General features: G+C 43.1%; 1 protein-coding gene across 1 annotated transcript in view; it reads left to right on the top strand.

The window, feature by feature from the left end:
* Nucleotides 1–16,233, top strand: part of adgrb3 (adhesion G protein-coupled receptor B3) — an 870,525-nt gene that overhangs the window by 454,707 nt on the left and 399,585 nt on the right. Inside the window, exon 14 of the mRNA XM_060821286.1 lies at nt 5,097–5,172. Within this exon, the coding sequence (XP_060677269.1) occupies nt 5,097–5,172 (76 nt within the window). The remainder of the gene's footprint in view (nt 1–5,096; nt 5,173–16,233) is intronic.

Raw genomic sequence — 16,233 nt, 5'->3', positions numbered from 1 at the left:
ACATTTTCTGCGGTAGCAGGGGAAGGTGCCTCTCCTCCGCCCTTGAGACTCCACTTCCCGCTCCTCTGCCCTTGAGACTCCACTTCCCGCTCCTCCGCCCTTGAGACTCCACTTCCCGCTCCTCCGCCCTTGAGAACAGTTCATCAACTTTACTAACACCTTCCATCCCGACCTGAAATTCACCTGGACTGTCTCAGACTCCTCCCTCCCCTTCCTGGACCTTTCCATCTCTATCTCGGGCGACTGGCTCAACACAGACATCTATTATAAACCGACTGACTCCCACAGCTACCTGGACTACACCTCCTCCCACCCTGCCCCCTGTAAAAACGCCATTCCATATTCCCAATTCCTTCGTCTCCGCCGCATCTGCTCCCAGGAGGACCAGTTCCAACACCGCACAGCCCAGATGGCCTCCTTCTTCAAGGACCGCAGATTCCCCCCAGACGTGATCGACGATGCCCTCCACCGCATCTCCTCCACTTCCCGCTCCTCCGCCCTTGAGCCCCGCTCCTCCAACCGCCACCAAGACAGAACCCCACTGGTTCTCACCTACCACCCCACCAACCTCCGCATACAACGTATCATCCGCCGCCATTTCCGCCACCTCCAAATGGACCCCACCACCAAGGATATATTTCCCTCCCCTCCCCTATCAGCGTTCCGCAAGGACCACTCCCTTCGTGACTCCCTCGTCAGATCCACACCCCCCACCAACCCAACCTCCACCCCCGGCACCTTCCCCTGCAACCGCAGGAAATGTAAAACTTGCGCCCACACCTCCACACTCACTTCCCTCCAAGGCCCCAAGGGATCCTTCCATATCCGCCACAAGTTCACCTGTACCTCCACACACATCATCTATTGCATCCGCTGCACCCGATGTGGCCTCCTCTATATTGGGGAGACAGGCCGCTTACTTGCGGAACGCTTCAGAGAACACCTCCGGGCCGCCCGGACCAACCAACCCAATCACCCCGTGGCTCAACACTTTAACTCTCCCTCCCACTCCACCGAGGACATGCAGGTCCTTGGACTCCTCCACCGGCAGAACATAACAACATGACGGCTGGAGGAGGAGCGCCTCATCTTCCGCCTGGGAACCCTCCAACCACAAGGTATGAATTCAGATTTCTCCAGTTTCCTCATTTCCCCTCCCCCCACCTTGTCTCAGTCAGTTCCCTCAACTCAGCACCGCCCTCCTAACCTGCAATCCTCTTCCTGACCTCTCCGCCCCCACCCCACTCCGGCCTATCACCCTCACCTTGACCTCCTTCCACCTATCCCACCTCCATCGCCCCTCCCCCAAGTCCCTCCTCCCTACCTTTTATCTTAGCCTGCTTGGCTACTCTCTCTCATTCCTGATGAAGGGCTTATGCTCGAAACGTCGAATTCTCTACTCCTGAGATGCTGCCTGGCCTGCTGTGCTTTGACCAGCAACACATTTGCAGCTGTGATCTCCAGCATCTGCAGACCTCATTTTTTACTCTTCATTTCGGGTACAGAGGAGGTTCACCAGGATAGAGCAATTGAACTATTCAAAGAGACTAGATAGGCTTGGATTATTTTCTTTAAAGTAGAAAAGGCTGGGGCGTGGGATGTTGGGGACATGATTGAGGTGTATAAGATTGAGAGGTATGGATAAAGTGAGTAGGGAGCAGTTGATTCTCTTGGTTGAGTGGTCAATCACAAGGGAACATGGATTTTTGGTAACAGGCAGGAGACTCAGAAGAGATTTGAAAGAAAACATTTTCACTAAAGACAGTAGTGGGAATCTGGAATGCACTGCCTGAGAAGCTCGTGGAGGCTGGAAACCTTATAACTTTTAAAGCAATATTTGGACGAGCACTTGAAATATCATTCAAAGATATGGGATAAGTGCATGATATTGAGATATACATGCTTTTAATATTAGTTATTGTTGGTGCAGACTTATTTGGCCAAAGACCCTTTTCTATGTCTATACCTCTATGACTCTACATGATGATCTCAGCCAGTATAGGAATTGATCCCATGCTGTTGGCATTAATCTGCATCATAGACCAGCCATCTGACCCTCAAGATGTACACTTAAAACAATCTGCAATCATTTGTTTGTGCTAGGAACTACATACCAAAATACTTGGGACTGGTTTTATGTACGTAAATCAAATTCGTACATTCACATTTTTAAATCAAAACAGTCAAAAGTCACACAACACCAGGTTATAATCCAACAGCTCACTTGATTAAGGAGCAGCACTCCAAAGGTTTGTGATTTCAAATAAACCCTTTGGACTATAACCTGGTGTCATATGACTTCTGACTTTGTCCACTCCAGTCCAATACCAGCACCTTCACATTATTAAAAAAAAGTCATGGACACAACTAAACATTGTTTCATTCCCATGATGTTACCCTGACCAATCAGAATCCACCTACCTGTCTTATAATGAAGATTGACAGTTAAATGTTCTACCTGCATCTCCAGGTGATGATGGTCCAACTAATCAACATACGTCTCTCATTTTGTTTAAGCTAATGTCTCTTTTTGAGTTTGTTCCTCGTATCTTAGTTCTGATAAGTGCAAGACAAAAAGCTTTAACTTCTCATCTCCTTTTGACAATGTTTAAGTTCTATATTAACAAGCATTTATTTTTGTGAGTTTTGAGAAGATTTGTAGCTCAGATTAAGGTTTTGGTGTAGGTTTGCTTGCAGAGCTGAAAGATTCATTTCCAGACGTTTCGTTGCCTTACAAGGTAACATCTTCAGTGGACCTCATGCGAAGCAGTACTGAAAATTCCTGTTTTCTATTTATATGTTTGGGTTTCTTTGAGTTGGTGATGTTATTTCCTGTTCCTTTTCAGGGGGTGGTAGATAGGGTCTAACTAAATGTGTTTGTTGATAGAGTTCCATTTGGAATGCCATGCTTCTAGGAATTCTCGTGTTTTCCTTTGTTTGGCTTGTCCCAGGATGGATGTATTGTCCCAGTCGAAGTGGTGTCCTTCCTCATCCATATGTGATGATCATGTCTTTTTGTAGCTAGTTGGTGTTCATGTATCCTGGTAGCTAGTTTTCTGCCTGTTTGCCCAATGTAATTGTCCTTGCATGGTATTTTGTAAATGACATTAAATTTGTTCATTGTCTGTATAGGATCTTTCAAGTTCATTATCTACTTTTTTAATGCGTGGGTGGGTTTGTGGGCTACCGTGATGCCAAGCGGTCTGAATAGTCTGGCAGTCATTTCCGAGATGTCTTTGATGTAGGAGAGAGTGGCTAGGACTTCTGGACATGTTTTGTCTGCTTGTTTGGGTTTGTTACTGTGAAATTGGCAGACTGTGTTCATTGGTACCCATTCTTTTTGAATACACATTATTGGCTGTTCTACTGTGACATCTCAGAATGGCAGTTTGTCATCACTAAATGAAACAAATTAGACAAAACCTTCAAGACCATCAATAATACCCTTATTGGCATAAATTCACTAAAGGGGAGGAAAACAACAACAAACTGCCATTCCTAGATGTCACAGTGGAGCGAACTGCCAATGGGGAACTTCAAACCAGCGTCTACAGAAAAACAGCACATACAGTCCAAATATTGAACTACAGAATCAATCATCCCAACACCCACAAACGAAGCTGCATCAGAACATTATTTCAACGAGCCAACACACACTGCAGCACAGAGGGACGATGCAGAGCAGAGGAAAATCACCTATCCTATGTATTCAAAAAGAATGGGTACCGAATGAACACAGTCTGCCAATTTCTCAGCCACAAACCTAGACAAGCAGACAAAACATGTCCAAAAATCCTAGCCATTCTCCCCTACATCAAAGACATCTCAGAAATGACTGCCAGACTATTCAGATCCCTTGGCATCATGGTAGCCCACAAACCCACCAACACACTAAAACAGCAACTAATGAGCTTGAAAGATCCGATACAGACAATGAGCAAAACTAACATCATTTACAAAATTCCGTGCAAGGACTATAACAAACATTACATTGGACAAACAGACAGAAAATTAGTCACCAGGATACATGAACACCAACTAGCCACAAAAAGACATGACCCTGTCTCATTAGTATCCTTACATACGGATGAGGAAGGACACCACTTCGACTGGAACCATACATCCATCCTAGGACAAGCCAAACAAAGGCATGCATGAGAATTCCTAGAAGCATGGAATTCCAACTGGAACTCTATCAACATACACATTGAGTAAGACCCCATCTACCACCCCCTGAGAAAAGGAACAGGAAATGACTTCACCACAGGAAATAACATCACCAACCCAAAGAAACCCAAACATATAAATAGAAAACAGGAATTTTCAGCACTGCTTCGCGTGAGGTCCACTGAAGATGTTATCTAGTAATGTAACAAAACATCTGGAAATGAACCTTTCAACTCAGCAAGCAAACCTACATCCAAAAGCATTTATTTATTTTTCCTTATGCATGTTATCCTATATATTAGTGAGTAGCCCTCCAAAGAAGAAAAATTGAGCTTTGTGAGAGAAAATGCTTTTCAGGAGGGAGCTAATTTACCCCACAATTGTCTGTGGCAGTTATGCCATTTTCTCAAGACTTCTGTCATTCATTTTGACAATGGTACAGGTTCTTCTTTTCTCCTGTCATATGTGGTAGCACACAAAAGCATATGCTTATGTCTGCTTCATAGCTAGATTTTTCCTAAAGCGTGTTGCTCGCCTCTTGCTGAAGGCATGACACATGGACAGGGCTTACAGATTGATAACTGAATTGTTTGGCCAGGTTCTTCCATTCATGTTTTCATGCATTTTCCATATCCATCCCAAGCCCTGAAGAGGAATGTGAACTCAGAGCATCTGAGCTAGTTAGGGTTACCACTACTGCACCAGAATAAACTCCCTGTGCAACAGGCTGGAAGATATATAACTCCTCACTGATGTAAAAGGAAATGAATGATAGCTTGAAGAGAAGACATTTTCAATGTTTTGGGAGAATGGCAGGGTGGTTAGGACAAACTGGGTAGTACCATCAAAGAGCTGGTATCAGGCAATTTGGGCTGAACAGTCTCCTATGTTAGATTATTCAGTGATTTTTGTAATTTGCTTATTTTCAGAATTGGATGATTCTGCAGTTTTTGTGCTTGGCACGATATTCTACAAAAATTTGGGCCTTATATTGCCCTCCCCAAGGTAAGACTGCCTATCACTAGCCTGATCCTTACTTCCAGAGGCTCCAGTTTTGCTTGCTTTCTATATGGCTTGAGAACCTGATGGAGACAGAAGCTGCCCTTTTGGAAATTGTAACTGAATTAAGAGCGACAACAGTTTTTGAAATTTAAAATAATTTTGAAATGAACTTTGATGTAATTCTTTCACCTGCATGCTGAGAATCAGACTTTGAAATAGCATGACTTGAAATGATAATTGATAAATCTCTCACGGTAACTTTTCACTATGTTCGAACAAGTAAAGAAATGACTTGGATTAGCCTCCCAATCATCTTGGGCTGTTTGTGGCACCTGGCTGCTGTTTGACAAGGTGTTTGCTGATATTACAAAAGTTATGACAATTCAAAAAGTTTATTTTTTCAAAGTGCTTTCAGACATTTTTCAAGTTTCATTTGGTGCCATATAAATGCATGACTTTGCTTTTCCACAGTGACCTATTTAATTCTAATTTGTAGCTGTCTTGTGTCTGAGCATTTTTCATCATTTGTCACTCCTTGACTAGCCATTCATTCATCACTGAAACCTTTGTAGAAAATGCTGGAATAACCTATGGAAAATACAATGGTATCAAGGAGCTGTATATAACTTAGAGCTAATGTATGAGAAGTTAGATTAACCTCAAAGAAAAATACAGAAAAACTGTACCATATGTATCTATGATTGGCTTAATGTAGCCTAACACAAATCATTCTTAACAACTGGAGGACTCTTCGCTGGAAAGAAATATTTACATAGCCTCTCACATTCATATATTTCAGTTAGATCCTCTTTATTCAATTTGTTTAGACTGATTCTGTAATCACTAGTCGCATTTAGATATGGGGTCTAGTTATTGCAGTTTCTTTTTGCAACACTGGCTGGGTCAGCTTTTATTGTCCATTGCCAGTTGCCCTTGAGAAAGTAATGTTGGGCAGCCTTCTTGAACTGTTGCTATCCATGTAATATAGGTAGACCCACAATATGGTTAACAAGGGAGTTGCTATATTTCCGTCCAGCAACTCTGAAGGAACAAACTCTGAAAGAATGTTTTAAAGTTGGTATGGCAAGTCTGGAGGGGAACTTGCAGATGGTGATGTTCCATAAATCTGCTGTCATTGTCCTTCAAGCTGATGCAGGTCATGGATTTAGAATGGACTGTCACAGGAATCTCGGTGAGTTTCTGCTGTGCATGTTGTGGTACACATTGCTGCTACTGAGCATTGTTGGTAGGAGGAGTGAATGTTGAAGGTGGTGGATGGGATGCCTGTCAAGTGGGCTGCTTTGTCCTGGATGTTGTCAACCTTCTTGAGCATTGTAGGAGCTGCACTCAATCAGGCAAGGTGGTGGTACTCCATCACATTCTTGGCCTTGAGCCTTGTGGATAGTGGACAAACTTTGGGGAGTCATGAGGTGAGTTACTCACTGTAGAATTCATAGACCTACTCTTGAGGCCACTGTATTTTATATGGTTAATCGAGTTTAGTGTATAATCAATGGGTGTAGTCAGGATGCTGATGGTGGAGAAGTTCACTGAAGCTACTTCTCCAATGTCAGAGGGAGATGGTCAGATTTTCTCTGTTGAAAAGTGACAAATCCTTTAGGACCCGTCTATATTGGTCAGTAGTGGTATTAATATGCTGATCTTAGCGATGGATTTGAAATTCCCCTTCCAGTGAAGTCCCCTGTACACTAACCACACTCCATGTTTCCTACAAGCAGAGTTCAACATGCAGGAGTACTGAAATAAAATAAAGAACTGCGGATGTTATCAATCTGAAACAAGAACATAAATTGATGGAGGAACCTCATTGTTCCAGCAGAACATATGGGGGAAAAGAAAAGTTAAGGTTTTGAGTCCAGTAACCCTTCTTCAAGTGCTGCTGAGTTCCTCCAATAATTTTTGGTTTCATTGCAGAAATATGGCTCATACTGATTTAGCCAAAAGATCAATTGCTTGGTAATCATCAGGAGGTTTCCTTGCCCACATTTAACATGAGATTCATGCAGTCTAGAGTCAATATTGAGGACTCCCAGATCAAATCTGTCCACCACCAGCCCCCTGCCCATACTCCGAACACCACCAACTATTTACCACTGTACAGCTCTCTGTTGAGACTGTCAACAGTCTCAACAGAGACTGCCTGTGGGAGAAGAAACACCCAGAGGTGTGGATCTGGGATTCTATTGCAAGGTATTAAACAATGGGTATAACTGTCAGACTGTTGCTTGACTAATTGGTGGGACAGCCCTCTCAATCTTTGCAAAAACTCCCCAGATGTTACTCAGGAGAAGTCGACTCAGGGTCAACACATCAAAGCCTGGCTTTGATTGTTAAATGCTGATTAAAGAGTCCAAACATATACTTTTCTAGTTTTCTTTTATCTTAGTCACTCTCCACGAGTAGCAACCCCCCCCCCCCCCCCACCTACTTATTTGTCCTCCCTGTATATAAACATATTTAAACAAACTGTTCTGATATGTTGCCTACATCCCCAGGATCAGGTAAGACCTGAACTTGGAATTTCTAACCACTGAGCCACCGTGCCATCCAACTTGTTTGGTAATGGCACGTCATTTCTCTGGGGCAGGTGAAAGTTGATCCTGCACTTTCTGGTCCAGAGGCAGAGCCACTCCAACCACACCACAAGATCCCTCCTCCTATGTTCTCATGGAGACAATTCAGAGGTGGTTTATTTGATTGATATTTAGATTTAGTAGTATCCTTTCAACAATGGGTTGGATAGGCTGGGCTTGATTTCTTTGCAGCATAAAAGAATAAGGAATGGCTTGATTGGAGTGTAAAAGATTCTGAGAGGGCTTGGTGAAGTGAACATGGAAAGATTGCTAAATAAAAAACAAAAAACAGCAGATGCTGGAAATCTGAAAACAGAAATTGCTGGAGAAACTCAACAGGTCTGGCAGCATCAGTACAAAGAAAGCAGATTTAATATTTTGGTCCAGTGACTCTTTTTCTTGTTGGACGGTCCAGAACTATGGTGCACTGTTTTACATTAAGGGATCACTTTTTGAGGACAAAGAGGAAGAGATTTTTTCTCTGCCAGAAGATTGTATGATTTTGGAACTCTCTATCTCAGAAGGCGATTAGAGTCGGGTATTGAATATTTTTCTGATGGAGGTGGATAGACTTTTGTAAGGAAAGGGCAAAGGTTAACAGGGATTAATGTGAACGTGGAGTTTGAAATACAAACAGATTAGTCATGATCTTATGAAAGGTGGAGAAGGCTTGAGGGAGTGAATGGCCAAATATTGTGCGTATTTCGTATGTACATAAGTTAGGATGCATGTTTGTAAACATATAACAATCATGTAGTAACAAAAATGCACAAAAAAATTCAGGACTTGACCGGGAAATGGTACATAGATAATTAAAAATATAATGAGTCTGTTTGAGAGTAAAACGACATTGGACATATGGGTGTATTTCAAATGGCAGTTGATAAGAGTTCAGGAACAACATGTTTCTACGAGAATGAAGGATCAGTAGGACAAATTACATGAACCTTGGATCACCAGGAATGTTATGACTTTGGTCAAAAAGCAAAAGGAAGCATAAGTAAGGTCTAGGATGATAGGAACTGATGAAGTCCTTGAAGTACTTTAGGAAAAGAGGAAATAATTTAAATAAGGAATTAGAAGTTAGCAAACAGGGTTAAGGATAATCTCCAGCCCTTTTGCACCCATATAAAAAGCACAAGGGTAGGTAGGGAAGAGTTGTCCCACTCAAGAACAAAGGACAGAATCAATGTGTGGAGCCAGAAGGGATAGGTGAGGTCCTAAATGAATACTTTGTGTTGGTATTCACTGAAGAGAAGGAATTGGTGGAGGATGATGTCAGGGAAGGGAATGTTGCGTTTCTAAGCTGAGTTGCTGTTAAAAATGAAGAGGTGTTGTGCATCTTAAAAAGTATTAAACTAGATATGTTCCCAGATCCTGATGCGATCTACCCCAGAATATGGAGGGAGGCAAAAGAACATATTGTTGGAGCATTGACAGACAATGCTGATACAAAAGGTGAAATCACGTGGTATCGGGAGTGAGCGGCAAGATGGATACAGAACAGGTGTATTGATAGGACCCAGAGGGTAGTAGTGGAAGGATGCTTTTTGGAATGGAAGGCTGTGATGAATGGTGTTCCACAGGGATCAGTGCTAGGACCTCTGCTATTTGTGATCTACAAAAATTGTTTGGAGGAAAATGTAGCTGGTCTAATTAGTAAATTTGTGGATGATACAAATATATTGGGTGCCACAGTGGCTCAGTGGTTAGCCACTGCTGCCTCTCAGTGCCAGGGACCCGGGTTCGATTCCAGCCTTGGGCAACTGTGTGTATGGAGTTTGCACATTCTTCCCCTGTCTGCGTAGATTTCCTCCCCAAATCCAAAGATGTGCAGGTCAGGTGAATTGGCCATGTTAAATTGGCTATAGTATTCAGGAATGTATAGGTTAGGGGTATTAGTCAGGGGTAGGGGAATGGGTCTAGTGGGTTACTCTTCAGAGGGTCAGTGTGGACTTGTTAGGCTGAAGGGCCTGTTTTCACACTATCAGGGTTCTAATCATATTGGTGGAGTTGTGGATAGTAAGAAGATACAGCAGGATATAGATCAGTTGAAGGTATGGGCAGAAAAATGCCAAATAGATAAAAATGAGAGGTGATGCATTTTGAAAGGTCATGTACAGATGGAAATTATACAGTGAATGGCAGAACCATTGGTAGTATTGAAATGCAGAAGGATCTGGGTGAGCAGGTCCACAGATCACTGAAGGTGGCAGCGCAGGTAGATAAGAGAGTAAAACAAGCCTATGACATGTTTGCCTTCATCGGGAGGGGCATTGATTATAAGAATAGACAAATTATGCTGCAGCTTTATAGAACTTTATTTAGGCCACACTTTGAATATTGCATACAGTTCTGGGTTTGTTTTCACTGGAACACAGGAGGTTGAGGGGCCACCTAATCGAAGATTATAAGATTGTGAATGGCAGGGGGGTAGAGTTGGAAGTATGAGGTTTTTCCCAGAGTGGAGGAGTCAGCTACTAGGGACACAGGTTCAAGGTATGATAGGGCATGTTTAAAAGAGATTAGTGAGCAAGTTTTTCACACGAAGGGTGGTGAGTGTCTTGAATGCATTGTTATAGGTGTTGTTGGGAGCAGGCACAATATCAGCATTCAGGAAGCTCCTGGATGAATACATGTATAGGAATAGAATAGAGAGATATGGATCCTGTAAGTGAAAACTGTTTCAGTATGGAAGGAGGTGCAGGCTTGGAGGGCTGACAAGCCTGTTCCTGTGCTTCGTCTGTTCTTTGTTCTTTCTTTGAAATCGAATTACCAAGTTACGAACTAATACTCCATCTCTACATTACAGACACTGAAATACTTATAAACTTAATCAGCTAAGTACTTCATTGATGATCTGAAGTGAAGAAGGAATAGGGCTACATGTAGACATAAATGCATTAGTCACCTGTCGTCCTTTTAATTCATATAAATAGTACACTGTTCTAATGAGGTGGGAGTTGCCAACTTCCTGAAATTGTGCTAACATAATAAGCTTCAAAGTGGAACCTGCTATTGATTTCCAACATGTTAATGTTTCAATGAACATGCTTGAATGTTGTCAAGATCTTGGAGATTTCATGCAAGAGGAAACATTAAGGAGAAGAGAAAAAGGTATATGCCTTCTGAAGTGTTTAAATCCTGACATTAGTGACTTGGAATTTCACTGTAGCAGAAACACAAAGCATTGACTCAGTCATGGGAATTCCTTGGCCCACAGTTTGATCAGAGGTATTAATCTAAGTAATATAAATGGAGGTTCTCTTGGCAACTTTAATATGTCTGTTTGCTGATGTCTCTGAACTCAGCATCAGTCCACTGGAGAGTTATCATTAATTGGGGCTAATGAAATTACAGCAATTAAAATAGTCAAATTTCAGTTAACTAGGTCAGATAGAAAAGGTGTAATTGTCTATCTCTACTTCAAAATCCATTAAAGAAGTTAAATTTATCATGTTAAACTCTGATTTGTTTATCACTATACATTACTCAAGTAAATTTCAAACCGCTGCAGATTCTTCCTGTTAGCCAGCAAGGCATACTGTAAAAATCCATGCAAACCCTAGCCAAACACTTCCACAATCCTGAAAAATATCAGAATCTTTATTCAAAACAGAATTGACTGCTTCTCAAAAGACTACTGAACAATGTCTAATAGCTGAGCAAGTGTAAGTGCACTTTTAAGCGATTAAGATGTATTTCTAATCTTGATGCTGCAGTAAATATCTCTGAACAGGCCTGATGAGGTGGATATTTAGCTGTACAAAAGCACTGATTATAGCACCTATTTAAATAAAATAAATGCTGTAATTGTAGATTATTTAAGGTGACATTTAAGGAAATGGAGCAGTTTGCTTAGATACCAATATACTACTGGTCAATGTGGATGCAATCAAAATATTCTGGGTAATTATAGTACATACTTAAATACAATAAAGTAAATAGAGTAACTGAAGTGGGGAATTGTCATTAAAAAACTATGGAATTCATAAATGTCCTTTAGGGAGGTTCAGTCCTGTTGAAGGGCTTTTGCCTGAAATGTCGATTTTCCTGCTTCTTGGATACTGCCTGTCCTGCTGTGCTTTTCCAGCACCACACTAATCTAGAATCAGCCATTTTTGACTGGTCTGGCTGGTATTTGATTCTTGGCCTACAGTATTGTGATTGACACTCAATTGCCTTCTGAAATAGTTGAGCAAACAATGAACAACTATTACCAAAAAAATCTCATTGACCTAGGCAGTGGATTCGGACATGTCAATGTGGATGCAATCAAAATATTCTGAGTAATTATTGTACATACTTAAATACAATAAAGTAAATAGAGTAGCTACCTAACCAATGTGGGGAAGTGTCATTAAAAACTATGGAATTCACAAATGTTCTTCAGGGAGGGTAATCAGCCATCTTTGACTGGTCTGGCTTACATTTGACTCCTGACCTACAGTATTGTGATTGACACCTAACTGCCTTCTGAAATAGTTGAGCAAACAATGAACGACTATTATATATAGAAAAACTCATTGACCTAGGCAGTGGATTTGGACATGTCAGTTAAATCATCTGGTAGGTTCTGGCAGTGATGGCTGACCCTAAATGTACCTGGGAAACATGTGATGGTTATATTGAGGGATGACTGGGTGAGAACATGACTGAGCCCCATATAAATGTTGCCAATACATTTATATGGTTCCTTAAACAGAAGCAAAACCTATGTACTGTTTTCAAGATGAAGTCTCACCAGTACTTATGTAACATGAAGAATAATTGCCTTGTATGTCTTTGCATGATTTAAAGCTGATTCCTCCGACTCCTCAGGGGGGGTCTCCAACTTTTGAACGTCCATCTTACGAAGCTCATTCTTCGGAACACAATCCCATTCGGGGCTGTTTTAACATTCCAGGGTCACTCAGATATATAGCTGCTTTGAACAGCAACAGTCATCAAACCTTTCCTGGCAATCCTCTGTGTGTTGGACCTCACTAATGAACTGTTAAACCAAGTAGTAAAGTAAAAAATGAGGTCTGCAGATGCTGGAGATCACAGCTGCAAATGTGTTGCTGGTCAAAGCACAGCAGGCCAGGCAGCATCTCAGGAATAGAGAATTCGACGTTTCGAGCATAAGCCCTTCATCAGGAATAAGAGAGAGAGCCAAGCAGGCTAAGATAAAAGGTAGGGAGGAGGGACTAGGGGGAGGGGCGATGGAGGTGGGATAGGTGGAAGGAGGTCAAGGTGAGGGTGATAGGCCGGAGTGGGGTGGGGGCGGAGAGGTCAGGAAGAGGATTGCAGGTTAGGAGGGCGGTGCTGAGTTGAGGGAACCGACTGGGACAAGGTGGGGGGAGGGGAAATGAGGAAACTGGAGAAATCTGAATTCATACCTTGTGGTTGGAGGGTTCCCAGGCGGAAGATGAGGCGCTCCTCCTCCAGCCGTCGTGTTGTTGTGTTCTGCCGGTTGAGGAGTCCAAGGACCTGCATGTCCTCGGTGGAGTGGGAGGGAGAGTTAAAGTGTTGAGCCACGGGGTGATTGGGTTGGTTGGTTCAGGCGGCCTGGAGGTGTTCTCTGAAGCGTTCCGCAAGTAAGCGGCCTGTCTCCCCAATATAGAGGAGGCCACATCGGGTGCAGCGGATGCAATAGACGATGTGTGTGGAGGTACAGGTGAACTTGTGGCGGATATGGAAGGATCCCTTGGGGCCTTGGAGGGAAGTGAGTGTGGAGGTGTGGGCGCAAGTTTTACATTTCCTGCGGTTGCAGGGGAAGGTGCCGGGGGTGGAGGTTGGGTTGGTGGGGGGTGTGGATCTGACGAGGGAGTCACGAAGGGAGTGGTCCTTGCGGAACGCTGATAGGGGAGGGGAGGGAAATATATCCTTGGTGGTGGGGTCCGTTTCCCTTAACTCTCACAGTTTGGCATAAAAGATCCCATTGTTTTGTTTTTTTTCTGAGCTTTCCTATCCACTCACCCCATCCAACCATTAACACTGACCAGATGGCCCAAGTATTGTAATGTTGGTGTTTGTAGGGTCTTGCTATGCCAAAATTGACCAATCCCTCAGGCTCAGTAGCAAAGCCATGAGAAGGTCTTATTTGTTGTTATGGGGGTGGGGTGGAGTGAGGATCCCATTTCCCGATAGTATCCCACATCCCCACTACACTGCCCAGCACCAAGCAGCAGAGTCAAGCCTGACATTATTCAAGCCTGTGAATTTGCTTTGGTTGAACCGGTGGGAATAATTTGTTCAACCATCCCATCTCAGTGGTTTGCCTTTATAGTTCAACTTCTGCACACTGAGCACAGATATAGGTGACAATCCTGTCCGAAAGGAAGTCCCAGCAAGAAGAGAAAGCAGTTTGTGAAGTTTGCACATTTCTTGATTAGGTGAACTGTTGGGGTGTGGCTGCAGAAGACATTCACAAATACAAGTCATTGCTCTTGACCTCCAATGAAGTACATTGAAAGTGCAATGGCTGCTGCAATGTAGCAGCCAATTTGCACACAGCATGATCCCACAAACAGCAATATGATTCCACAAGCTCATCAGGTTTAGTAATGCTGGTCGAGGGTCAAACATTGGGCATTTATCACAGTAAGAACAAAATAATGGAATTTTTGATATCCAATTGATATCGCCAATGCAGGGACATCTTCAATATTGCAATAATCTCAGTGCTGCACTGGAGTGATAACCTAACTATTGTGCTAAAGTATCTGGAGCAAGATTTGATTCTACATACATCTGACTGGAGAGGTGAAAACGCTATCTCTTTGCAAAAGGAAAGCAACTATGTATCAGAAACACAAGAGCTAGACACCAGTCTCACCAAGCAACAGAGACAGTTTACAGGGGTTGAAGTTTGCTGTCAGAATCGTAGAAATGCTGCTGCATGAGTGAGATGCAAGGTCAAGACCAGTGTCATATAAAGTTCAAGTAGGAGCAACAGTTCTGAACAAGTATGTGAACTATATGAAAGCTGCAAACTCACAAAATGGTGCAGATGCAAAATGTGCCCTCTCCTCAGAACATTGGAAAGGCTTTTGGAACCAATGGGTTCTCCCTCTCAATCAGACATTGAAGACACCTCTGAGTCTGAGATGGACAAGGTTGATCTCATTGCATTGACACCTTTGCCGCCAGAAGAAGAAAGTGGATTTCTCCCGGGATGCGAGTGCAAGGAGTGAGCTTCTGTGCATTACATGACGCTCAGATCCAATGCAGAGTCAGATGAACCGGACCCCGTGCTACAAGAGAAAGGACTGACCTATGTCCTTGGAGTCCAAGGGGAAACAATGTAGTGATTGTAACGAGGTCAGCAAGGTTGACCTCATGGAATATGAATTCCCTGATTGGAGCTGTTAATCTAGTCTAATCAAGGAACCTGGTTGACAGATAAAAAACGGGATTGTCAGACATTCTGACACTGTGACAGTTGACTCTGAGGGAGCTGGCCAGTGTCAAGGACTTTCTGCATGAAAATACAGGGTGACTTGGTGATGGGATCCCAGCCTCTGGGGGGTTATTTTAGAAATCATCTTGTATAGTCTTCACAAGTAGCATGATGGGATTCTCACAAGAGAATGACTAGTACTCATTTTGTCTTGTTAAATAGGGAGGCAACGGCCACATAGAATTTTGTTAGCCTATTAACACATTAACTCCCCCTCCCACTCCACCAAGGACATGCAGGTCCTTGGACTCCTCCATCGCCAGACCATAACAACACGACTGTTGGAGGAAGAGTGCCTCATCTTCCGCCTAGGAACCCTCTAACCACAAGGGATGAACTCAGATTTCTCTAGTTGCCTCATTTCCCCTCCCCCCACCTTGTCTCAGTCAAATCCCTCGAACTCAGCACTGCCTTCCTAACCTGCAATCTTCTTCCTGACCTCTCTGCCCCCACCCCACTCCGGCCTATCACCCTCACCCTGACCTCCTTCCACCTAACGCATCTCCAACGCCCTTCCCCTAAGTCCCTCCTCCCTACCTTTGATCTTAGCCTGCTGGACACACTTTCCTCATTCCTGAAGAAGGACTTATGCCCGAAACGTCGAATCTCCTGCTCCTTGGTTGCTGCCTGACCTGCTGTGCTTTTCCAGCAACACATTTTCAGCTCTGATCTCCAGCATCTGCAGTCCTCACTTTCTCCTCGAAGATGTTAATCCAGAAACTCACCTAATGTTCTGAAACCTGAGTCTGAATTCCAGCAGATACTGGAATTTGAATTCAACAAAATAAAATCTTGAATTAAAAATCTACTGATAACTATGAAACCATTGTCGATTGTTCGCTGACTCACTGATGTCCTGAAGAGAATAAACCTGCCATTCTCACTTAGTCTTGCCTACATATAACTCCAGACTGACAACAATGTGTTTGACTTCCATCTGCCCTCTGAAATGACCTAGCAAGTCACTTAATTTTATCAATTGCTGCAAGTCTAAAAAAATGGAATGAGACAGACCACATGGGGTTG

Source organism: Hemiscyllium ocellatum, chromosome 3 (genome assembly GCF_020745735.1).
Source record: "Hemiscyllium ocellatum isolate sHemOce1 chromosome 3, sHemOce1.pat.X.cur, whole genome shotgun sequence".
NCBI lineage: Eukaryota > Metazoa > Chordata > Chondrichthyes > Orectolobiformes > Hemiscylliidae > Hemiscyllium > Hemiscyllium ocellatum.
The sequence above is the reverse complement of the archived record's forward strand: the minus strand, read 5'-3'. Positions and strand labels throughout refer to the sequence as shown.